The sequence below is a fragment of the Amblyomma americanum genome, chromosome 11 (assembly GCF_052857255.1).
Source record: "Amblyomma americanum isolate KBUSLIRL-KWMA chromosome 11, ASM5285725v1, whole genome shotgun sequence".
Classification (NCBI taxonomy): Eukaryota; Metazoa; Arthropoda; class Arachnida; order Ixodida; family Ixodidae; genus Amblyomma; species Amblyomma americanum.
Genome location: NC_135507.1, coordinates 29,516,530 through 29,540,909, shown reverse-complemented (window position 1 = coordinate 29,540,909; position 24,380 = coordinate 29,516,530). Strand labels below are relative to the sequence as shown.

Genomic DNA, 24,380 nt, shown 5'->3' with positions numbered 1-24,380 from the left:
CGTAAGGAGGGTCGACAGCGTTAACACAATATGTAAGACAAATGACCCAAACAATCGCACATAATTCAGTCAGTAAATGTCGCTAAACGTACAATGCCAGATCTGTAAACGTCTGCAGAAAACAACGGTTAAATTATCAATAATTCTATTCTGAATAGAATATAATTCTGATTTGTCGACTTTATGGCGTGGAAGTAGAACTCTGAGTTATGAGACATAACTTTGTGGAAAACTCCGGATTAAGTTGAACTTGTCCTTTTAATAGGCGCCCACTTGTGCTTTCTCCTGGTATGTGCTCGTGTACTTGTGCTTTTCAACTCAGCCTGCACCGAAATGCGGCCGCCGCGACAGGCAATCGAACCCGCCACCTCGGTCCTGGCAGCAAAACGTCATACCCGCCGAGAGACCGCGGCACACTCCAGGAACGGCAGAGGGAACACCAGGAGTCCGGGAAAACAAAAAGCCACAGACGATCATTGTGATCTGGTGCGGTATGGTATGCGATAGCATTAGTGCTCCCCAGATGCCAGGTCCACCAATCACAGAGTGACACACACTATCCCCTCTCCACTCGCCTAATCGAATCCAGCAATTACAGTGTGCCACGCCGTAGCTCGTCGTTACTCTCCCCAACCCTCGTCTTTGATTGGCGACCGCGGGGATTTCACTTTCCATTTTGCTTCCTCTGCACCGAAGCTTCACATGCCATCGCGAGACGCTTTTTGCGATAATCAGTGTTCTAATGCTAACGCCTCAAATTTCCCACATCCGTATCTCAGACGAAGTGGCTCCTGTTCATTACGTTTGTGTAGCACGGAGAATGCAGTGTTGGAAGAAATCGGTAAACGAGCCTCCCCCCCCCCCCTTCCAAAAAAAAAAACGGAAGCGAGGCCAAAGTATGCAGATAAATCACAAAGTTAAGCCTCGCTACTTGGATGATGTCGCGCATGTAAGAGCTAACAAGCGGTAACTAGAGAACAGATGAAACCCGCCGCAGTGGCTCAGTGGCCTTGGTGTTCGGCTGCTGATTCCAAGATCGCGGGTTCAATCCGCTTAGCGAGAACCAAATTTAAGGGGGCAAAATACAAGAAAGCACTTGCGCTGTGCAATGTATGCGCGAGTTAAAAAGGCCGAGGCGGTCTAAATTAATCCGGAGGCCTCCACTAAGGCATTTCTTCGAGCCTATGTGTCTCTTCGCGACGTTAAGCCCCTAAATTTCCAACTTATAAAACAATACATGCGGCTTTAACAACAGCAGTTTCAAATTTGAATAAGAGCGATAGAAATAGACAGGGAGATCGAATTACCTTATGCATCGGTAATGCGATAGCATTATAAACTTCTGACGTTTGTATTGAAAGTGACGTCACTGGCCTTCAGCCAATGGGATAATTTAATGGCTGACGACAGATTTGTTTCCCTATGAGGTTTTTAATGCTAAAACAGCAAAAGAATTCTAGACGTACTTAGACTCCGAAGAGCCATCACAAACTGGCTGCTGGTCTAGAACAACTTCAGAAAAAACTAGTAGCTAATGAAAATAAACAAAACAAATATCTCTCTTCGCAACATTTCCACTATGTACAGATCGGCATGATCAGTTGTGATACAGGCCAAACACAACATGGAGGCTGCATAGTGATAACGAACAGAGCATTATTTTCCCTTATAAGGACACAGGGATCTATAGTCAAAGGAAAAAAAAATGCTACTATAGTCGGATGCAACTCAAGAACGCAGCGGCTTTTTTCCTTCAAAGGACCCCCTTCCAGCCAATGGCGTCGGCCGATTCTCATGACCCGGCTAGCGTGACAATGCAGGGAGAGGACTATTCCCTTTCATCTGCCACTCAGTGCATTGTCATACTAGCAGCGTTGTAAGAATCTGCCGACGCCATTTGCTGGAAGCGGGTCCTCTGACGGGGAAAAGCCGCTTCGTTCTTGAGTTGCATCCGACTATACGGATCCTAGTTGTAATCTGAGTGATTCAAATGAACATATGCGTACCGTTCTGATGGTTTCCCCAGCCGACACTACACGCCTCAACTCTGGCGTCGCATATTTTTTGTCTTTACAGATGTCTAGCGACGCATATTTTAAAAACTGCGTGAATGCGATGAAAGAATGAAAGTGTGAAGGATCCAACGCAGACACTTACGAGACCTTCGCTGTGGCAAACTCGGTTTTGTTGCCCACATCGAACGTGCACGAGACGCCTATGGCTTTGTCCATCGCCGTCACAACTTGGTCGTTGCTCTGGATGACCAGGACGTTGGCGAAGTGGCCCTCCGCCTGCGAGGAGACATGTTAGACATGGTGACCATATTGTGTTTATCGCATGAAATAATAATAATAATATTAATTGGCTTTTTGGGGAAAGGAAATGGCGCAGTATCTGTCTCATATATAATTGGACACCCGAACCACGCCGTAAGGGAAGAGATAAAGGAGGGAGTGAAAGAAGAAAGGAAGAAGAGGTGCCGTAGTGGAGGGCTCCGGAATAATTTCGACCACCTGGGGATCTTTAACGTGCACTGACATCGCACAGAACACGGGCGCCATAGCGTTTTCCCCCATAAAAACGCAGCCGCCGCGGTCGGGTTGCATGAAGCCGGTGCAGTGCGATTCTAGGGCAGTCTCAGCAACCATTCCTTCAGGGGCACAATCGCATAGAGCAGCAACGATTATGAAGCAGGTTTTGCAGCTTGTTCTCGCTTGCTGTACCCGCCGCGGTGGCTCAGTGGTTAGGGCGCTCGGCTACTGATCCGGAGTTCCCGGGTTCGAACCCGACCGCGGCGGCTGCGTTTTTATGGAGGAAAAACGCTAAGGCGCCCGTCTGCTGTGCGATGTCAGTGCACGTTAAAGATCCCCGGGTGGTCGAAATTATTCCGGAGCCCTCCACTACGGCGCCTCTTTCTTCCTTTCTTCTTTCACTCCCTCCTTTATACCTTCCGTCATGGGCGCGGTTCAGGTGTCCAACGATATACGGGACAGATAATGCGCCATTTCCTTTCCCCAAAACCAATTATTATTATCATTATTCTCGCTTGCTGTGTTCAAAGTATTTCGCAGCCATGGAAATTCTTTATTATTTTTAACTGGCTCAGTGCAATCAAAATATTGTACATTATTCTGAAATATTTGCCAGGTGGGTAGACAGGAGAACTGTTTATTAAATCTATGCAAATCCTTTGAGCTTAACAGTAGTTAAAACCAACATTAAACGAAAGGGGTGAAGGCTTAGGAATTAAAATTGGTTGCTAAGAAACCGAATACGTCAGCACACTAATGCCGAAATTCGATCAGTAATGCGATTTTGAGCGAGAACTATGACTCTAAAACAGGGTATGTAGCTTTCGTCAAAAACATTGGCACGTGACGAAAGTCATAACGTCGAATTCATCGCCGTTCATCATTTGGACATCCCGACTTTCCCGGGAGTTTCTCGAAAAATTTTGTTTCACCGAACCTTCTGGAAACGGAAAATCGCCGCCATCGCTCATTTTTTTTCGGGACACTCGGGGCATAGTTTTACGTAGTATTAGGAGAACAAAAAATAAAAAATAAAAACAAGCATCGGGAGATTTTATTTCGCCCGAGGAGAAAAAAAAACCGAAAATAACCCGCGAGTCCGGCCGACAGCAGGAAAGCTCTCGTCCGTCAATGTTTGGACCAGCCCTGGACCTTCTTCGTTCGTCGGGAAAGTTCTGACCTTTTTTTTTTCGTCTACAGTACTTTGTGAGTTCCTTCTCCTCATCAGCGCTGCGGGCAGGTCCCGGACAGCCTTGTACAACCGAAAAAACATGGCATTAAAAAGAAAAAAAAAACAGAAAATAAGTGGATAAAGGTCAGTGCGTTGCCACAGAAAACGAGAATGAATTCTGTGCCGAGGGACCAGGGGCGGCGGACCCAGGAAAGATCCGTCTTCGTTTGAATACCAAGCAGCTCACGTCACAACACTCCCGGGCGCGTGAGAAAACAGCGAAGAACTTATGGCACACTCCCCCTACCCACCCCCTCGTCTTTTCGCCTTCTGGCCGCACCTTTCCACCCACGCGCTCGCCAACGCCACCCCCTGCTTCTTCACATAAATAGAGCAATGCGAATGCTTGAAGATTAAAAAAAAGCTAAAAAAAGGGGCCACAAGCTATCGATTTCTCGAGCACATAAGCACTGCGCATCGAGTCAAAGGAACCTCCAAAAAACGTCGAATTGAAGGCACGCGTAAAAAACTAAAGCCCGTAGACAACGCCGCAAGAAGGCCCTGAATGCGGCTAGCATCGCGTGCCGAAAAGTACAGCTACAAATCTCGATAGGAATCAGGAGCTGGAGGAGAACAGAGTCGATGTTTCTCGGGCACGCAGATTGCGCGAACAACTACACAGCCTCGCAGGAAAAAAAAAAAGAAGTATGCGGGTCAGAATCGCATCTATACGTATATAGAATCCGATGAGTGCTACAGCAACGCGGGAAAGAAAAAAAAAAGCGCAGACACAGTAAAGTAAGCGGGCAGCCAGCCCGCCGCTGTCCAGACGTTCTCCCCGAGTTTTGGAAGTTGTGATGGATGACTATACGACCAGATGCAATTTGCGCGCTCCGTGGCGCGTGAGGCAAAGGAAACAAGCCAGCTTGAGACGTAACGGCATTCCTCCGCTATACGCTAGCACCGACGTGTTGAAGAGAGGCGCTGCTGACTCGCTGATTCGCGTCTTTCTTGCACTCTCTCCCTATCTCTTTCTCTCCTGCCCTTTCCGGTATATGTGAGCGGAGAAAGGAGCATCGAGTCATAATGGGCAGTGAGGATTACACACGCACGCGTTCCGAACTCAACCACTGAGTGTTCCATCTTTTCCTCTTCCCGGCTCGACCCATTGTTCCTTTCTTTACGGGGCTTGCCTTCTCCACAGGACCCGGTTCTCTTCGAGCATTCGCTTTGATAAACACGAGCAGCTTTTGCAACTTCGTGCCTTCGCAAACGCGACCTCTGCGTACGTAAGCACTGCACGTATGCGAGAGAACATTACGCGAACCCACGAATAGCCGGGCTGATAGGTTCGCACGCATCCAGTTTCGTGAGACATCTGTCACGCACGTCGGAGAAGGTGTAGGGAGCATTCCGAGGCAAACTTTCGATTACTTTTTGTGTGTCTGTGAAGTGAAAGCCAGTTCGCCGGCTTTTGTTTGTGGCAAAATGCCGGAGCTTTCCCTGAGAACAGTTGGCGCTGAGGCAGGAGAAACGTGGTAGTGAAAAGAAGCTAGAATAGACAGGGATTCTGATTGAGCCCGAGCCAGTGTGGGTTTTGGCTGAGGAGAAAACGGGAAAAAAGACTCGATGCTGAAGAAGAATGAAAAGTGGTAGCGTTTTGAAAGATGAATAGCGCCACTGAAATAATCGCCACCGAATATTTTTCTCGTGCCTTCTAGTCATCCTTCAGACAAATAGAATGTATTTCTCGATGGCATTTGTCATGTCAATGCAGCGCTTAAAAAATGAAAAATACTACACGTTAGCACGCGCTAGAAACTTTACAACTGGCTTAAACGAATTGCAGAAATAAATTGTTTTGCGCAAAACAGTTCAAACAGACTTTCGAATACCCGAATGATGAAAATAAATTAGAGTTCACATGTAAACCAGGAGTCATGTTTCGTAACACGTTCTTTACCAATACCGTTTTCTACAAGCGCTGCCTGCTAGCTGCCAGCTGGGAGTTCGCAAAATGTGTCACGCAGTGGCTCTGGAGCCAAAGTCACGACTATCCGTTAGAAAAGAGGTAAAAAATTAATTCGGGAAAAGAACACTCACAAAACGTGGTTAAAGGTTAGCTTTTTGCCAAAGGCACTAGAGGCTCATTTATACAGTGCATAAAGCCCGCAGAAGTTCAGCATTCCGGTGAGATCCATCGGTGGCTGCACATAGTGTTCCAGTGGACGAAATGCCTGGCATGAAAGCGCGGCAAACTGGTTCCTTTCATGGCAAATAGTGACGACACAAGCGGCAGATAAAATGTACGAGAGTCAAGGTGACTCACCGGCTACTAGCAGTCGTAATATGACGCATATGTGTCAATCGCAGGGCCTCAAATCAAGGGGGAAAAACAGTCTATTGTTTAGCATGGCCAAGGGCGGAATATATTGCAGGAGGGTGAAGGCACTGCGCAAAATAATACAAACATGGACGAGAGGGGCACAAGGACGGGCGCATGTTTGTATTATTTTGCGCAGTACCTTTACTCAACGATGTACGACCGACTCGCCCAACAACATGCACTCCTGAAATATTGCAGGAGCACTAGTTACGGCAGGCACTTGACGTCCTTACGTGCTGAAGGCATTTGTCAGTAAGACCTTTACCATAAGGCCTTTACCAGGGAGACATTTACCATCAAGACATTCATCCTAAAGGCCATTGACCTAAAGACCTTTACCACAAAGGCCTTTAAATTAAAGGTCTTTACCCTGAAGGACTTTGCCTTGACCTTAAATCAGGTGTACAATTCACCCAGGCACTCACCCAGGTGAAAGCCTGCCAGGTGTACACACCTGGCAGGTTGGCCACAACCCGACGGGCAAGTTGGTCGCCTGCCACAAAGCAGGCTTCGGGCATTTACTACTTACGTAGTACGTATGCCCCAAATCGGACAATGCGCCTGGTAGTCCTACCGCACTGAAAAAAGCTTATAATGGTAACAGCGACGATGCTAAGAAAGCAGTCTTCCACGACCTTTCTTTCCTCGCATTCTCATATCTTCAAGTGCGCGTCAGGGAAGTACAGGCCTGCATGGTCCCATCTCGTGCGCCCGTGTGTCAGGTACATACGGACCTTGCTGATGGTGCCGCAGTCGGAGCCAGCCAGCTGGATGGGCAGCGTGAAGTCCATGCTGCTCCTGATGTCCTGGGAGCATGTGGAAGGCCGCCCACGGGTGTACACCTTGCCCTTGAAGACCATGTTGCTCCGTACGCGGGCACGCATAACGTGCGGCTCGCACTCCACCGACACTGCACGCAAGAGAGCACGACTAGTGTGAATACAGACTTTCTAACCTGTAGGTTTGGTTTAAACGTGTTTACCCACAGTTGTTTCCCGGCCACAGCTGTATTTGAAACACTTGCCGGAGTTTATCATGGGCTTGTCCGCTGTCGGCATGGAGCGTTGTGAGTGGAAAGCTTGTGCCGTCATCAGCCTGCTGTCATGTACATACTTGAATCACATTAATAGTACACACTTGGATCACACGAAGGCCACCTAGGTACAGCTGAACCACCAACTAGCTCAACTCTCCGTTTTATTGATGAGAGCAGTCACTTCAGAATCAACATGACCCTAACTCACCCAGATCCAAGTAAGAAAAAACGAGAGAATCGGTCCCAATATTTGCAAACTACTGTCATCCTGTCTGAACGACAGATTTTTCTGTGGCATCGCGAAGTGACCTGTTGTCACCGGCAGAAATGGTTCTGTCGCTGCGACAAGGGACCGCGTAATACTGCAGGAAAAGTATACATGACAAAGAAGAGCATAGGGGATGTTTTTTTTTTAATTTGAGGTGTTCATCAGTGGGAGATTAATAAAGTGGCTATTTTTTAAAGAGAACTTAGTAGAAAACAGAATAAAAAAAACAACCATATGCCACCGGTGGGATCCGCACTCACGACCTCCAAATTTCGCGTCCGGTGCTCTGCCAACTGAGGTACGGCGACGGCTGCCCAATCTTCTGCTTTCAGGGGTATCTACGTGTAGTGTAAGCGAACCCTCAGAGTGTTCACCAGCGCTACCCTCGCCTATAGCGGCGGACGTAGTCGAACGGTGAGGGCGGAAGCTCTGCGAGAACCCTCTAATGGGTTCTCGCAGAGCTACCTACGGTATCAAGACTGCCAGAATCGAGGCCCTCGTTAGCGCTCAAGGTTTGCTCCCACTATTTGTTACACTAACAAAGCTGGGAAAAAGGAGGAAGTTGAGTGAAGAGATGTCCTTGGCAAAAACTCACTGAGAAACATGGAGAAGAATAATAATAATAACACAGATTTATTCATCACAACGATGAATAAACTAAGAAGCTTATTCATTAAGAAGCTAAGAAGCTTATTATGAATAAGAAGCTTATCCTTTTCAAGCAGGGGCACTTCCGGAAACTGGGAAACATTTGTGCTTTGATCTATGGACGTTCTTGACAATCTTTTAGTGATGCAACGATTAACATAACTACTTTTAATACCTCATTAATGACTTGTTTTGGTTTAAGCAGAAGACCAAAATGCAGTTCGGGTGTGTTGTCACGCACAGAATTGCGATGCATGACCGCAAGCATTAGATTACCGGAACAAAAATCCAAGTAGTGAAACGTTGAACCACTGCGCACTTATTAGGACTTCGGCTCTAAAATTGGCGCGACCCTTCAGAGACTTAAGGAAATGTTTTGCGCCGCTGTGACATAATTTACATGCATTTGTGAACTGCGACCATGACACAGTACAGGAGCTGTTATGCTTTTGGACACATGTCTGCCGTGGTCCTTGATATTTTATTTGATCACAGGTGTTGTGTATCAGTAAAAGAAACCTACCGACAACACCGACGAGATATCTTAGTAACGTCGCCACCAGAGGGAAACAATCCAATGTTAGCATGTAATCTAATCTAATAATATTAGAATATAATGTAATTTAATCTATCTAAGCAATCTAATATACGAAACCCAAGCAGTTAGGTACATTCGACCGCAAAAGTTCACGGAACACGGAAGCAATCCGTAAAAACTGAACATTCTCGCCGCCTTTGGCCACGATCTGGAATTCGAAAGCTCGATGAGTTGTCCGTGCAAAGCTCTAGTGCAGTACACCCTTTATTTGTACTACGCCTTTCGTTCGCAGTTAAAATGTTTGCTAGGTCACCAAGTGCTGCAAACTTCAAAGCAGCCGCGTCTCTGTACGGTAGATGGAAATTACCGACGCACTTCGCAGGCATATCCCGCCGGCAGCTGTCTTTTTATTTTTTTTTTCTCACAGCTGCCGAATCCATTAAACTGCGCTACTTCGACGGAGAAACAGGCGAGATGCAAATTACTCTTCCCGCTGACACGCACTCGCAAATATTCGCACTCTGATTGAGGAGGCTAAGGGGGACTCTACGATGTACACAATGGGCGCCCCCTCCCGAACAGTGCAAGCGCGTACGGGTGCTCTAATGTATTCGAACAGAGGTGGCGCTGCAAACGGCTTCGATTTCGCCTGAACTTGTTTGCATTCCTCCGGCGCGCGCGAACGCTGCAGTCGCCCTATCGTATAAATCGCATAAAAGCGCGTGCCCCTTGGGGGGAGCGCACGGCACCCGAAGAAACCATGATTAGCCGCAGTAGAACGTAAGGCTGAGGAGGTGATGAGAAAGAAGGCGCTTGTAAGAACACAGGGTCCCTAAGCATGCAGCGAGCAAAGCTTAAAGCACGGACGAGGAAACAATTTGCGCACTTCCGCGAAAAATTTCATCCCGTATGTTTGAGTCCAAGTGTAAATGCTTTCGGCGACGTGTATACCTACAGGAGCAAGAGCACTTGGAAACGAAAAATGTGGTAATGCGCCTTCCCTCAGAAAAAAAACAAAAACAGATATGTTGGTGAAAGAAAAAAACAGTAAAAGAAAAGAAAGCACCTGAGCAAAAAAGATAGCAATTGCCGTGGAACAATGGAAGGTGCAGGAAGGCTGAAGAAAAGTTTCGCTCGTGAGGTGCGATTGGAAAGTTTGCTAAGAAAGCGAAACATCAGAGCAGCATTCAGTACCAACTTGACTTTCAAAAGAGACTAGAGACAATGTGCCGGTATTAGAAAGCGAATTAGCATGCCCTATTCTATTTTATTATTTGGATAAACTAAGATTTGAAAAAAAGGAAGGATCGTAGTTTTCAGTTAAACAGAATAATAATAATTGGTTTTGGGGGAAAAGGAAACGGCGCAGTATCTGTCTCATATGTCGTTGGACACCTGAACCGCGCCGTAAGGGAAGGGATAAATGAGGGAGTGAAAGAAGAAAGGAAATAAGAGGCGCCGTAGTGGAGGGCTCCGGAATAATTTCGACCACCTGGGAATCTTTAACGTGCACTAACATCGCACAGCACACGGGCGCCTTAGCGTTTTTCCTCCATAAAAACGCAGCCGCCGCGGTCGGGTTCGAACCCGGGAACTCCGGATCAGTAGCCGAGCGCCTAACCACTGAGCCACCGCGGCGGGGCTGAGTTTTTGACGCAGTCCGTTAACCGGCATACTTCTCTCGTCTAATAGGTACCAGCTGTAAAGAAGTAATCTTTTCAACGGTGACTATTTCCTCTTTCACGTATACCGATTCGAGAATAAACACCTCGAGAATTATGATACCTTTATCCTTTAATTAGCTCCAGTCCTCTTTGCATCTAGAAAAGTACCTACTTTGTGCCGCTCGCTACCATCAACTTAACATCATGCGAACTCAAACCCGCTTTCCAGAAGCTTAAGCAATGTTTTCAGTCGTCGTTTTCTCACCATAAGAGGTAAATAACGAGAAGGATAAGAATGGGGTGCAGCGCATATGGCAGGGCTTCTCAGATCATGAATTGCAGTTTACCAGTATCCCTAAAGAAAAAAGTATACAACAGCCGCATATTACCGGTACTCACCGAAGGGGCAGAAACGAGGAGGCTAACGAAAAGGGTTCAGCTTACGTTATGGATGACGCAGCGAGCTATAAAAAGAAAAATGATAGGTATAACCTTAAAAGACCGGAAGCGGGCAGAGTGGGTGAGGGAACAAACTCTTGTTAATGATATCCTCGTCGAAACCAAGAGGAACAAATGGGCTTGGGCAAGGCATGTGATGCGGAGGCAAGATAACCGCTGGTCTTCAAGGGTAATGGGGTGTATTCCAAGGGAAGGCAAGCATAGCAGGGAGCAGCATAGTTTATGTAGGCGAATGAGATTCATGAAGTTTGCGGGGATATGGTGGCCGCAGCTGGAAAATAATAGGGTTAATTAGAGACATAAGGGAGGCCTTTGACCTGCTGTGAACGTAGTCAGGCTGATGGTTATGATAAAGCGAACGTACTGAATCTTCTGTATCTGACCTCTTTCACTCCACAGATAAATCACATGGAACTCAAAACGGAAATAAAACATTTTTAATGCTTGTGTGGCAGGTTTTCTTTTTCAAAGCAAAATTAAGTGGGAAATTGAAAATGACATGCCGCAGCACAGACATTTCAGCGAATGCCTGGTACGATCCAGGTCTCAGCGCACCAATACTTACGACTGCGCCGCCTAGCTTTGTGTTCTTCGTAAAGACTTATAGACGCTGATTTCAGCAGCTGCTTTCATCGGCATTACGACCAGATTGTCGATCGCGCAAGCGTTCGGAGGCATGCTACAAAAGGAAATGCACCAAGAAAACTAAACAGAGCAGTTAAATAACGTAATTAGGACACGTAATAACAAGGGAAAGTAAAGTAACAGAACTTCGCTGATCTCGCCACGCTTGCAAGCGTTAAGATTGGGCAAAGAAATTTAAAAGAAATGGCTGCCACCGCTCATGGGAGACGAATACCAGCACTGAAATGATTGAGAGATCTAAGAGAAAATGTTCTGTTACAAACACTGCAATGACAAAAACGGTGTGGGTTATCTTCCGCGTTCTTAGGGGCATGGGGGAAAATAAGCCGCTGAAGGAGGTTTGTTGAACTATATTGGGATGTACACGTACAGTCCTGAGAAATATGAGATGAAACAAACTATTTTCACAACACTGCCCATCTATTTCCACAAATTGCGAGTTTTCTGGCTATTTATACACCAAATTTGGCAGTGGTTTCAATGTATACGCCAACAGCAAAACTGGTTACAAAACCGAAAAAAACTGCGCTTGTCATAAAAAATTGCGGAGTAATCCATAAATGACCGCTCACAGCTTGTTCCCTCTTATAATTCTCATGACTGTATGTAAGGAACATAAGGTCCGTCTTGCATGAGCATCTGCGATACAGTGGCTATTCTCCGCGTCCTGCAAAACAAGGGACCGTATAGACCTCACTTAGCTCTCACGCGCGGTCAAATCTGCATCTGATGAACTGGGTAAATATAAATATTTTCGCGCTCAAAAATTGCTCTCTGTCTTTCACAACTGTGCCCGTGTCAGTTCAAGCAGCGCAGCTGTAGTAAAAATTAAGTTCCAACAAGCCCAATCCCAAGCATTTCTTAATGAATTACTTTATTCAACGCAAATTTCGCTAAAGAAATATCTATAACAGCTACAGAGCGTCGCTTTTGAGGTTGGGATGTCTGGCCAGGCATATTTAGGCATATACCGCGTTTAAACACGTTTATGACTACTGATTAATTACCTGACATGTCATAATTTACATTGTTATTGTTCTGTTGCAATAACTCAATACGTAACAAAGAGACATGTTCTGTTCGCTATTGCCAAGCATTTATCATTAGAAACTAAACAAACTAAACGAAGATGCGGTCCTCTTTTCAGATGCTCTTACCGTGAACTGGCTCAATGTCATTTTTGGATAAATTCATCGCAGGGCAAATCATAACTACACCGAATGAACCCGTGAACTATTCGAACATACTCAACTCATATCGATCAATATCGGTCGGTTGGTGTTAATTCATATATTGCGCCAAATTCATTAGCCGTGGCTTCCTTTTAATTTCCACGAAGATTCATAAACGAAACTGCTTTTCAAAACCAGTTCATATCGAACTCCTTCGGAAGGGCCAATAAATATGAAAATCCCCGCAAATAAAAACAATTAAATCCTTTGTAGTCCGTCTTTGTGCCTCGAAAGCGTTCTGTTGTGCTCACTTTTTCATTACATGCATTGCTGAGCTGTTTCACATTCTTATGTGTTCCAATCTTTTTACCAAGTACAATACTGGCGTGCTGCATTGTAACAATGCCGGAGGCAGCCCTTCCGATCATATAAAGAAATAAAGGCAGCATTGGAAACAGCGAAAAGTAAATGTTCAAGGGTCCCCTACAAGCAATACGCATTTAAATAAAAAGAAATCAACTACTAGTAAAAGCTTGCGCTTGAACGCACATATCCAAAAGCGGGAAGAATGAAGCAGCTGCATTCTTACTCGATCGGGCAACGAAATGGTGTATGCTTCCGTTCAGAGGGCATTCATATCTGTCCACTTCGAATATCTTTTGTTACGAATAAGCGAAAAAAGGAAAAAAAAGAGAGAAATAAGAGACAACGTTCTCGTGTGCGACTGCCATAGAAAAGCGCCTTTCAAGATCTCCTAACAATGGAGCGACGAGTGCTTCCGTTGCTTCACCGCTTATTTCGGCCGGTGGGGCTCTTGTGAGACAAAAAGAACGCGGGACCACTTTCCGCGACAAAAATGAGGACCGGTGGCCCCTCGAAAGGGCTTTCAACTCGACGACCCGAAGGTCCTTTCTTGAGCGCTTTGGGCGACAGGACGGGCGCATTGTCACGTCATCTTTAAACGCATTGCGACAGCGCTGAAGGGCAATTTGCTAATTGATTGTTAAGAAACTTAATTTATCCCTCCGCAATGAAGGAGGGCCAGTTTTGCCCTCTGAATACTTTGCACCATCAATTTTATTGTTAGCATTTTTCAGCATTCAAACGGATTACTTAATTGGTTTTCGTGCAGACTTGGGCCAAATTATAGTAACTACATGCCTATTCAAAGAGAATTGTTTAACGCTTAGGATGAAAGGTGGTTATATCGTATGAGTGAAGGGTGAACGCACGTATCTCTCTCGTGATGAGCACTCGAAGACTTGTTGGGTCATCAGGAGACATGAATATTAACGAAATCTCTAAAGTGATCTGGGATGTTGAACTAAACTTGCATCAGACCAACCAATGGAAATTAACCTTATATATCAGTAACCTCAAGCAAAGTGCGATTGCAGTGGGTATTGTCATTACTACACTTGAACCTCGTTATAACGACGTTGAAGGAGAACTTCGATTACGTCGTTATAGCCGAAGCTTCATTATAGCCCGTGTTGATGGAGCTTAAAACGGGAATCACCATTTCTTCGTTATATACGTTATTTCGTTAGAAGCCGTTTCCTCATAACGAGGTTAGACTTTATTAAGAAAACACAGCTGGCAGAATTTTCAATTCGTAGAGCAAATGTCAAAATTTATGTTTAAAAACGAAGGCATTGTTTGATCAGCAAAAGTATTGTTTGTTCGATTAGAGCACAGCAATTTATTAAAAAGAAGAAAAAAAGAAGCCCAGGGAACAGAAGACCTTGCCGCCACAGCAGCTGTAATTATTGACAGGCCCTCCTACAAAAACAAAAGATTAGCCGAGAAATAAAAGGCAGATCGATGTTTGCACTACAGTATGAATAAATGAACACGAAGTAGATATATACAATATATTACGATTTAGAAAAAATGGCCTGGATTAGCTAAGGTTAAGCCTAGGATGCGAAGCATAATAGATTTGTGAAAGGGATTCGGTATCTCCTGCCCGTAAGTCAGGCTAGTCTCTTCGTTGTTTAGCAATCTCCTGGAGGAGCGGGAGTTAGCCTTGGTGGTCGCGGCCGCGCGGCGACCGCGCGAGTTGAGCCCCGTTTCTCCACAGCTGGCGTGACGTCAGACCACGTGCTCGGCTGCAGCGCCCCTAGCGGGAGGAGCGGGAGTTAGCCTTGGTGGTCGCGGCCGCTCGGCGACCGCGCGAGTTGAGCCCCGTCTCTCCTCAGCTGTCGTGACGTCAGACCACGTGCTCGGCTGCAGCGCCCCTAGCGGGAGGAGCGGGAGTTAGCCTTTGTGGTCGCGGCCGCGCCAGGCTGGGCTATGGTTGAGCTAGTAGTGTCCCTATTATGCTTCGCATAAAAGAAGCAATGATAAAGGATGTGGCGGCTTGCTCAGGACCTTTCTTCCACTGACAGTTCCAATAAGCACCTGCTTGCATATAAGGAGCGACAGCACCGCAACGGCGCACCTCAGAATCGGCCGAGAGAAAAAGCGATCGCAAAAAAGCACCGATCGCAAAAAGGGACGAAATACGTCAAAGGAAGCTAGTGAACCACGCGAGCGCAGAGCCATAGGAAGGGAACCTTCCAGACCGTTAAGCAGCCGGGACGAGGTGTCGTTCCTTCCGTGTCATAATTCTTGGCTCCGAAGAGAAGGCGTTCGTTTGACTCCGTACCTGCATTTTCCGCCTCGTTTTCCAGCGGAGGCGTCCATCAAGCCTTCTTTCCTGTGGAGCTCCACGCAACCTGACTTTCTTCTTCCTTTCTCGCCACTGTTTGAAGCTATCAGGAGTGCAGGAGACCGTCAAAGCTTCATGGCCTGCTTTCCCTCCAACGTCGGAAAAGAAAGAGAAAAACAGAAGAGCCGAAACCATTGGAGAAGATAGGAAGAAAGAAGTGACACAAAGGGCGAGTTTCTTCTCCATATTTTTTTTTTTTTCACTCTTTTGTTCACAGCTGCTTTCGATGCCAGTATAAATCTCGGCATGATGGAACAGCCGTCTTCCCCGGACCCCTTCTCTCCTCGTATCAAGAGACAATTTCACTGAGGGTCTGGCGGTGCTGGCGCAAGTTCCCTCTTACTTTTGTTGCGACGGCGCTTAAGACGGGAGCAGACAGGCGCCATTTTCTCTGGCTCGTTGGTTCGTTGTAAAGCAGGCGGGCGCGCGAAATGTCACACCATCATTTTTAGATTTTCCCACGCGCGCTTCTTAGCGCAATGCCCCCCCCCCCCCCCCCCCCCCCCCCCGTGCTCCTTTCTTTCGGCTCCGCAGTACCGGGTCCTTTCGACTAATCGCCGAAAGTTTGCAGCGCTGGCGGTGCTTTTGCTGTGCGAACTTGCGACACTTGCAAAGAGCCTCTTCAGACAGGCCTGTGATTCGTGTGTGGCGAAGTTCTGGCGAGGTTGCAGAAAATTACAGGCAGCAAGTTTGTGATGCACCGCAGGCCTGGGAAAGGCAGAAATGCACTGGATCACTTTAGAAGCGCAGTGGAAGAGCTTGAAGAAAGCACACGAGTCGTTTGTTCTTTTTAAAGGAAAAAACAAAAAAACCGGAGGCGTTACGAAACGTTATTCCCAGGAACATAAATTGACTTGAACTTTGAAGCGACGGGATAAGGAATGAGTAATATGGGGTAAAAAAAAAGGCGCTGGGGTGGGGAAAAGAATTACATGGAGAGACGTAGCCCCCCAAAATTTGAGACCTAGTGAGGTTAGGGTAGGCTCAGCACCCGGGTAGTTACGGGAGGAAGGTTCCTTAGAGACGACCGTCATCTCTAGTTTATCGGCTTTATCCGGTGATGGAGGCGGGGCGGATCAAAGGTGATCTTGTATCCCTAGCAATTTGCGCAGTAAAAGTAAACCTTGTGGCGACCAAAAGAAAGAAAAGAAAAATCAAGCAACAATGTAGGATGAGGCGTAAAAATGAAAGTGTAGCTGCCTTCAAGAGAGTGTGGTTAGTTCTTGAGCCAACATAGGAGATGGGAAAGTCGGATAAATGATCGTTTGAAAAAAGCCAGAGAATAGTAGGTAAAAAAATTCTCGATAAGCACTGTGTCCCATCTAGTCTCAATTTCAAGCACGCCATAACCTGCTATGCGATGATGATGATGATGGATTTTTATGGCGCAAGGGCAGCTATGACCAAAGAGTGCCATGTCACAAGGTATTTTGCTTTTTCTCAAGGTGGGGTCAAAGACCCATTTTCCAAGCATTTCACCCTAAATAAGCCGAGCACCAGACCAGGGGAAAGCTTGTACCCATTGTATCACCGGTGGGTACACGGCGGCACTGGGGATCGAACCCCGCACCTCCCGCATGCGAGGCGGATGCTCAAACGACTAGACCACCGCTGCGGTCCTGCTATGCGAGATCAGACTTTTATTGTTAGGCACAACTTGTTGATAGATTGGTCGGCCCACTTAGGGTTAGCAATACGGCCGACTAAATTTCTGAGTGATCGAGGCAATGAGAGATCGATTACTTCGATGACGAAAATTTCTTAGCGACTAACATGCCTTGTGATTTACAGTGCAATCTAAAGATCAACCTTAACACCGAGATTGATGCATTAATCCTTACGTCGGTTATTAAGAGCCAATCATCGTGAGCGAGCTAAATTAGTGAATTTTTCATTACTTGCGTTTTTGTTTCAGAGAGCGCAGAGTAGCCAAACAGTACAACTATCACGCAACTTGACCGCGTTATATCAGAACGCGTGCCGCCGGCTGTTGCCCCGGTCACTGGGAACCAATGACGCAGTAGTTGTTTTCAGAGTAAGCATACCTAAATGGCAGGTACTGATAATCGCTAAAAAAGTATCGCTTTGCACCTTTGTCCATGGTGTAATTCATGAGGTACGGCTCGTACTATAAATTTCGAATTTCGCGTCAGCCAAAGCCATCCAGTTTTTTGGCTACTTCACTGGGAGTCCGATAATTGCTCAGTAAGTACGTCCTTCGAAACTCAACTTACAAAGGTGTACTAAAGGAAAATCTGAACTCCTCTTTTTACCGCGGGAACTCTATCTACTCGTTCCGGGCATTCTTAGAAACTTCAAATTGATGTCCTGTGTCAGAGATTGTCCTAATAAAATCAGACTAAATGTCCCGGCTCCCGCCTTTTTTGTTTTTTTTTTAACTCGACGCAGTAGGTAGCAGGAGTCAACGAACGCGTCAGCCAGACCCGTGCCGGCTTGCCGCTCTGTCATCGGCGGAGTGATGCGCAAATCAAAGAGTCCAGGCGTACTTTTATTTCCGTGGGCCTAATTTGCGGCTATACTGTCTGTGACTGAAACTGTTTATTCACAGAAACCTAAAAAAAAAACAAAATAAAATCGAAAGCGAAGCCGCCACTGGACTGACTGAAAGGCACTCCACGCGTTGGTTGACTGCGCCTACCTACCGCGTTGAATTAAAAACAAAAACACGGGAGCCGGGACTTTAATGCGATTTAATTAGGGCAATCGGCTGCACAGGACAATAATTCGGAGTTTTTAAGAATGCCCGGAACGTGTAGATAGAGTTCCCGCGGTTAAAAGAAGAGTTCAGCTCCCTCTTTAGTGCACTTCTAATACATCAGGTTCGCCAGTTAGAAAATCAGCAGTAAAGCAACCTAAATGAATCCCTCGAGAGTTCCTGGTGCCAGCATTAAGAGTAGCTTTCTGTATGGTACAAGACCACTTCCTCAAGCTTTAATTTCGCAAATGGAGAAAATAACCGCGCAGACATCTTCGAGTCGAGACGAAGTGTTCTTCCTTTTTTGTTTTCGACTCGCCAGTTCGGGGGTCAATGACCTCTCCGCACTACTCTACCATTTTTTCAGGAAACAAGGAATCCCCTTGGTCCGACGTCCTCCCGTTTCTTCAATAACTCGAGAAGCGAAAGAATTGCATCTCTCGAGGCAGACTCCATTCAGTTAATTGCGGGACTCTCTCCCCAGCAAATGCAATCGGACACGCACCATTCTCAAGAGAAATGGGAGGGCGCACCCTCCTAAAACATCTCAAGGAAACGACAAGAAGTGGATGTAAGTAGCGAGTGGAGTTTTGTCGACAATAGCGGGCAGCCCAACTTGTCATCCGCGCACTCCGCGGTTCATTTCGAAAATTGGACAGCCGTGACTTGTAAACTTTGAAAAATTAAGCTTACTTGCTCGAAATGAAGCAAGAAAGAAAACTAGCGGTAGTTTCTTTTTTTTTTAACAAAATACCGCAGTTGTCCTCGTGCAAACAAAATTTTAAAGCCTGCAATTTTCAAGCTCTGTATGCGACGCGTTGCAGTGTGGCGGTAATTTTTGTTCCTTGCCAGCGTCATCTGAGAAAACCATCTCCTGTTCCGCAGACTTCAAAGGCGGGAAACTCAGGCATTTGAGCACTGCTTATTAAAGCGGCCTTGAGCGCGAAATGCCGCCCCTTGGAGTTCCTCTCATTGAATCTTAGAGGAGAATTGCAGAAATGCTTAAGCCGTCAAATTAAACAGGATATTTAATAACTCTTGGGCTGGAATGAACACCACGCCGAGTGTCCGCATCTCTTTTGAATCTGTTTCATTTGAGAGCATGCTGCGTTTGCCTTTTGAACGCGGCTGTCTAGTCGAATATAGCCATTTTGCATCACATGATTGAGACAAATGAGAACGCTAGCTTCTAGCTTGAAATCAAAAACAGAACCAGACAAGAAACCACCGGAGAAAGCTCCTCGTTTCAGTAACGTGCGGTTCGCCTGTTCCCGTTGCATAGGCCGGCTGGGTAGACGGGCGCCCGCGGGGATCGAACCACCGACCTCTAGCAGCCGAGGCGAGCAGAAGAGTTTGTGCGCGCTGTTTCACGACGAAAAGTTGTTGGGTGAAATAGAAGACGGCATGCCTATAGCTCAGCGGATACGTGACAAGATAGCTGCGAGGTATGCATCTCCTCTTCGAAAATATAGTTTCAGAAGACTATAGCTTTCACCTTCCAGCGACCCACAAAAATGAAGACGACTATATTGATTCCAGCTGCAATAATGACGCGCGATCCTGGATCCAAAACTGACAACCTCCGTTGGAGCTTCTTGCCGACGTGACCGCACGGTCACTTTTACCGCTCCCTTTTTCCTTCGTATTGCAACCAGATGGAACGGTGTTTTCCACAACACAGCTGTCATCACTTACCCAAGAAGCTTTCTTAAGAATTCAAATATTCTCTCCCGTGATTTAATGTAGTAGTCAAAGTCAAGAATTTTTGGACTACCCCCCCCCCCTCCCACGTGCTCCGGTAATACCTTAAACGTGGGGTATTTCTTCTCTACTGCGGCACCTCTTTCTTCCTTTCTTCTTTCACTCGGTCCTTTCCCCCTTCCCTTACCGCGCGGTTCAGGTGTCCAACGATATATGAGACAGATACTGCGCCATTTCCTTTCCCCCAAAATAAATTATTATTATTAATAATATTATTATTATTAGTTAAGTGAAGTGAAGAACAACTTTTAGCAGTGCGCTTAAGTTTAACGGGCCACTAGCTAGACAAGCTATCCAGTATAGTTTGTCTACAGTCAAGCTAGACAGACAGGTCAGTCTTAGGAAAAACTGCGAAGGTTTTTAGTGCTTTGCTCGGAATACTGTTAAAATAGTTACTGATTTAGGAATCATGTGAAGCTATGACGTAACCTTGCCCGCCTTCATCAATTTTGCGATGGGTTCCAACCTTCCGGTGACGTCACGGAAAGCGCGCCGAAGTAAACAACGAAGACAGCCGTCTGGCGGCTGCGTTGTTCTGTGCATGTGCGCTGGATTTTTGAGATTTCTTTTTTCGCCGTTAATCGCCGTACGCTTACAATGCGGCTGCAGTGACCGACAGATGAGTGTCCGATGCATCTGTGGGCATCATGTATTCTCCGGCTAAGAGCACCTCGCTGAAAGCGTAGGAAGCAGTTTGTCATTAGGCCTCACTTCACTTCACGCGGGATTAAGGGAGCTGAGCATTTCGTGAGCGAGTTCGTGGTTACTGATTAGAAGAAAATGAGTTGACATTGCGCCCTGGTGCAGTAACTACATCCCCCGTGCCGACCCGAAAGTTTCCGATACTAGGCAAATAACACTGCTGCGTTAAAAAAATGCGATAGAAAAATGAGCCTGAACGGATTGTAGCGTCGTCGTACGTCCGAGTGCCTAGGCTCTTGTGTCTCGTATATCTTGAATGCGCGAAAAAGGTTCACCCACAGATTATCCCACCTGTGGGGGCTGTGGTGTATGGCATTCGCTGTGTGCATTTAACGTGTGTCCTGCTTGTCGCTTTGATATGAGCCTGGGCTGTTTTAAAGTGAAAGCTTTGCTAGCCTAGCGGCGCCGATTTCACCGTGAGTTGAAGTTTGACCCTGAACGTCCTTGCTGCGCCGTTGCCATAGCAACGCCTCACGTGACTTCGCTGTCGCTTTGCCGGGGCTCCACAGCCACGGAGCGGCTGCTGCCTGACCACGTGATCTAGCCGAGCTGACGCGGATTGGCATGTTAACGTTCAGTGCGTTCCGCACACTGGATAGGCAGCGCGCCCACCCTACCACCCTGGCAGGCGGCGGTTAATGGTTGGTTGCGAGAGGTTGGACACCCAGTGAACACTGCGGCCTATTGCTGCAGTGCCGCGTGTCTGCCATCACAACGTTGTCAGTGCTAATGCATGCAGCCCACATCTCTCTCTCTCTCTCTCTCTCTCCACCGCCAGTTAGTAATAATAATAATAATAATAATAATAATAATAATAATAATAATAATAATAATAATAATAATAATAATAATAATAATAATAATAATAATAATAATAATAATAATAATTGGTTTTTGGGGAAAGGAAATGGCGCAGTATCTGTCTCATATATCGTTGGACACCTGAACCGCGCCGTAAGGGAAGGGATAAGGGAGGGAGTGAAAGAAGAGGTGCCGTAGTGGAGGGCTCGGGAATAATTTCGACCACCTGGGGATCTTTAACGTGCACTGACATCGCACAGCACACGGGCGCGTTACCGTTTTTCCTCCATAAAAACGCAGCCACCGCCACTTACCCCACAGCGCGATTGAGGTGTCCACTGTCCCAGGGAGCCGGTTTTGCTCCCTTCCTTCCCTCAAAATCATCGGCGTCTCGAACGTTTGTCAACGCCAATGCCAACAAACACAATGAACGCCGACAGCTTTCGCTTTGTATATCCTGGATTAGCTAAGCTAATCCACATTCACTTCTTTTTCAACTTTGCGACGTAATACGTAACCCGCCGCGGTGGCTCAGTGGTTAGCGCGCTCGGCTACTGATCCGCAGTTCCCGGGTTCGAACCCGTCCGTGGCGGCTGCGTTTTTATGGAGGCAAAACGCTAAGGCGCCCGTGTGCTGTGCGATGCCAGTGCACGTTAAAGATCCGTAGGTGGTCAAAATTATTAGGGAGCCCTCCACTACGGCACCCTTTTCTTCCTTTCTTCTTTCACTCCCTCCTTTATCCTTTCCCTTACGGCGCGGTTCAGGTGTCCAACGATATATGATACAGATACTGCGCCATTTCCTTTCCCCAAAAACAAATAATAATAATTATTATTATTACGAAATACGATTGCATGTGCCGTGTTCGTCTACTTGCCCAGTGCTAGATATATTCGCGCCGTGTCGTGACGCGCGCTAGCAGACGTCTTACCCTTGTGTGTACGACGTGCGTAAAGTTCGTCGGTAGCGGTGAGCATGCTATTATTTTTTTTTCATTTGTCTCCACACCGTAAACAAGCACTGGGCGGAATTCAGTTTCAAATGTTGATGTGTAGTCGTACTGCGATTTTAATGTTTATGTTTACCTCCTGTTGTAATGGCGAGTGAATAATTACTTTGCTTCTTTACGCTCGCACTCACTTCATTTCCCCTTTCCGGTTCCGGTACAATGCAGAGCGGAGAACATTTTGCGATGAGAGTCAAAGCAGGTTTTAGAATTTACGAGCCAGTCGATGACAAAGGAGTACGTGTTTTCTATGGAGGAACATAGAAAAGCTTATGTCACGGAATTTGCATGTGTGCACCATATGGACCGTGCAGCAGTTTGGTATGCGGGAATTTTCACCGCCACTACCATGGCGAACTACGTAGCGCCAGTCTGTCTGTTCCGAGTTCCGAGAACAGTCGCGTAAACATGTGCGGGAAACGCCGCCGCTAACCGACCGCTCCTCCACAAACTTAGGCCGTCTACAAATTGTTTGGTCTTTGGTGTCGAAACCTTAAGACTTCCCAACTTTATATGCATGATGAAAAAAATATTGTCGTCTGAGATCACCTAAAGCCTGCCTCTACGAAGCAGCCGATTAGACGGCTCGAGCGAGAATGAATTAACAACTTGAATGGTCGGTCGTACAAGTCAAACACGACTTGAATGTCTTTGAGAGCGCTCTGTTCTGAATTCGCGGTGTTTTGAACAGTTTCGAATCCTGCTATTGATACAGTGCATGCACCTGAGTGTTTCAGCGCTGTTTCGTGGTTCTCAGAAAATGAGAAATTATCACAAATCGACCCGCCGCGGTGGCTCAGTGGTTAGGGCGCTCGACTACTGATCCGGAGTGCCCGGGTTCAAACCCGACCGCGGCGGCCGCGTTGTTATGGTGGAAAAACGCTAAGACGCCCGTGTGCTGTGCGATGTCAGTGCACGTTAGATCCCCAGGTGGTCGAAATTATTCCGGAGCCCTCCACTACGGCACCTCTCTCTTCCTTTCTTCTTTCACTCCCTCCTTTATCCCTTCCCTCACGGCGCGGTTCAGGTGTCCAACGATATATGAGACAGGTACTGCGCCATTTCGTTTCCCCCAAAACCAATTATTATTATTATATTATTATTATTATTATTATTATTATTATTATTATTATTATTATTATTATTATTATTATCACAAATCGCTAATTTTGTTTATGCAACAATCGAATTTTATTTACAAAAAAATTACTAAATGAAGCGACCACCAGTGAGAAAAGACTGGAAGGTCATAACTTTTACACAGCGTTTGCGTTGCCTGGGCGTTAAAGCGTTAAGCGCTGATTTCTTGATGTGGGCTGCCGCCGCGGTGGCTCAGTGGTTATGGCGTTCGGCTGCTGACCTGAAGGGCGCACGTTCGATCCCGGCCGCGGCGATCCAGTATCGGTGGAGGCGAAATTCTAGAGGCCCGTGTACTGTGCGATGTCAGTGCACGTTAAAGAGCCCCAGGTGGTCGAAATTTCCGGAGCCCTTCACTGCGGCGTCCCTCATAGCCTGAGTCGCTTTGGGACGTTAAACACCCATAAACCATAAACCAATCACGGTGTCGGAACAGATGAACTCACCGTCGAAGCAAGCGCCCAGTTCGACGAGGTCGGTGCCCGGAAGACGCAGCGTGGCTCCCTTGGGCGCTGACTTTCGGGTGTGGTGGCTGAGGAAGCAGGTCTGCGTGTCCCGCTCGAAGCTGAACGAGCGGCACACGAAGTCGACGCTGTTGAGGCAGCGCTGCAGACAGTCGTCCTGGGACATGGTGCCGATGACCAGGTCCGCGAGCACCAGCTCCTGGTCCCGGTACTTTTTGGTGCTGCAGAAGCCCCGGACCTCTGCCAAGCGACGCGGGCATCGAAGAAAGAAACGTCAGGCTCGACTTTCGAAAACATTTAGTGCATGGCGCGACCATTTGACAGTCAGCTGCATGGTGAAGTATGTATATGAACGAGCCGGAAGTGATACCGAAGGTGACAGGTTAGACTGGTAGCATCCATGAGTGCGAAAGAAAGTGCAATGGCAGACTCTGCCGCTCTTAAGTACTAATAGGTGATCTGGATCGTCGTTTTCGTCATTTTTGCTAAGAAGTCAGCTCAAAGTTTATTCAAAGAAGTAATTAAAGTCACGTGAGCATGGGAGCATGTTTACAAGCTATCT

At 46.8% G+C, this 24,380-nt stretch overlaps 1 protein-coding gene across 1 annotated transcript in view; it reads right to left on the bottom strand.

Annotated features, from left to right (window-relative positions):
• The window catches only part of LOC144110160 (uncharacterized), a 113,329-nt gene that overhangs the window by 37,815 nt on the left and 51,134 nt on the right, over positions 1-24,380 (bottom strand). Inside the window, exons 8-10 of the mRNA XM_077643001.1 lie at positions 23,801-24,058; positions 6,823-6,998; positions 2,158-2,291 (exon numbers count right to left, since the gene is read on the bottom strand). Of these exons, the coding sequence (XP_077499127.1) occupies positions 2,158-2,291; positions 6,823-6,998; positions 23,801-24,058 (568 nt within the window). The remainder of the gene's footprint in view (positions 1-2,157; positions 2,292-6,822; positions 6,999-23,800; positions 24,059-24,380) is intronic.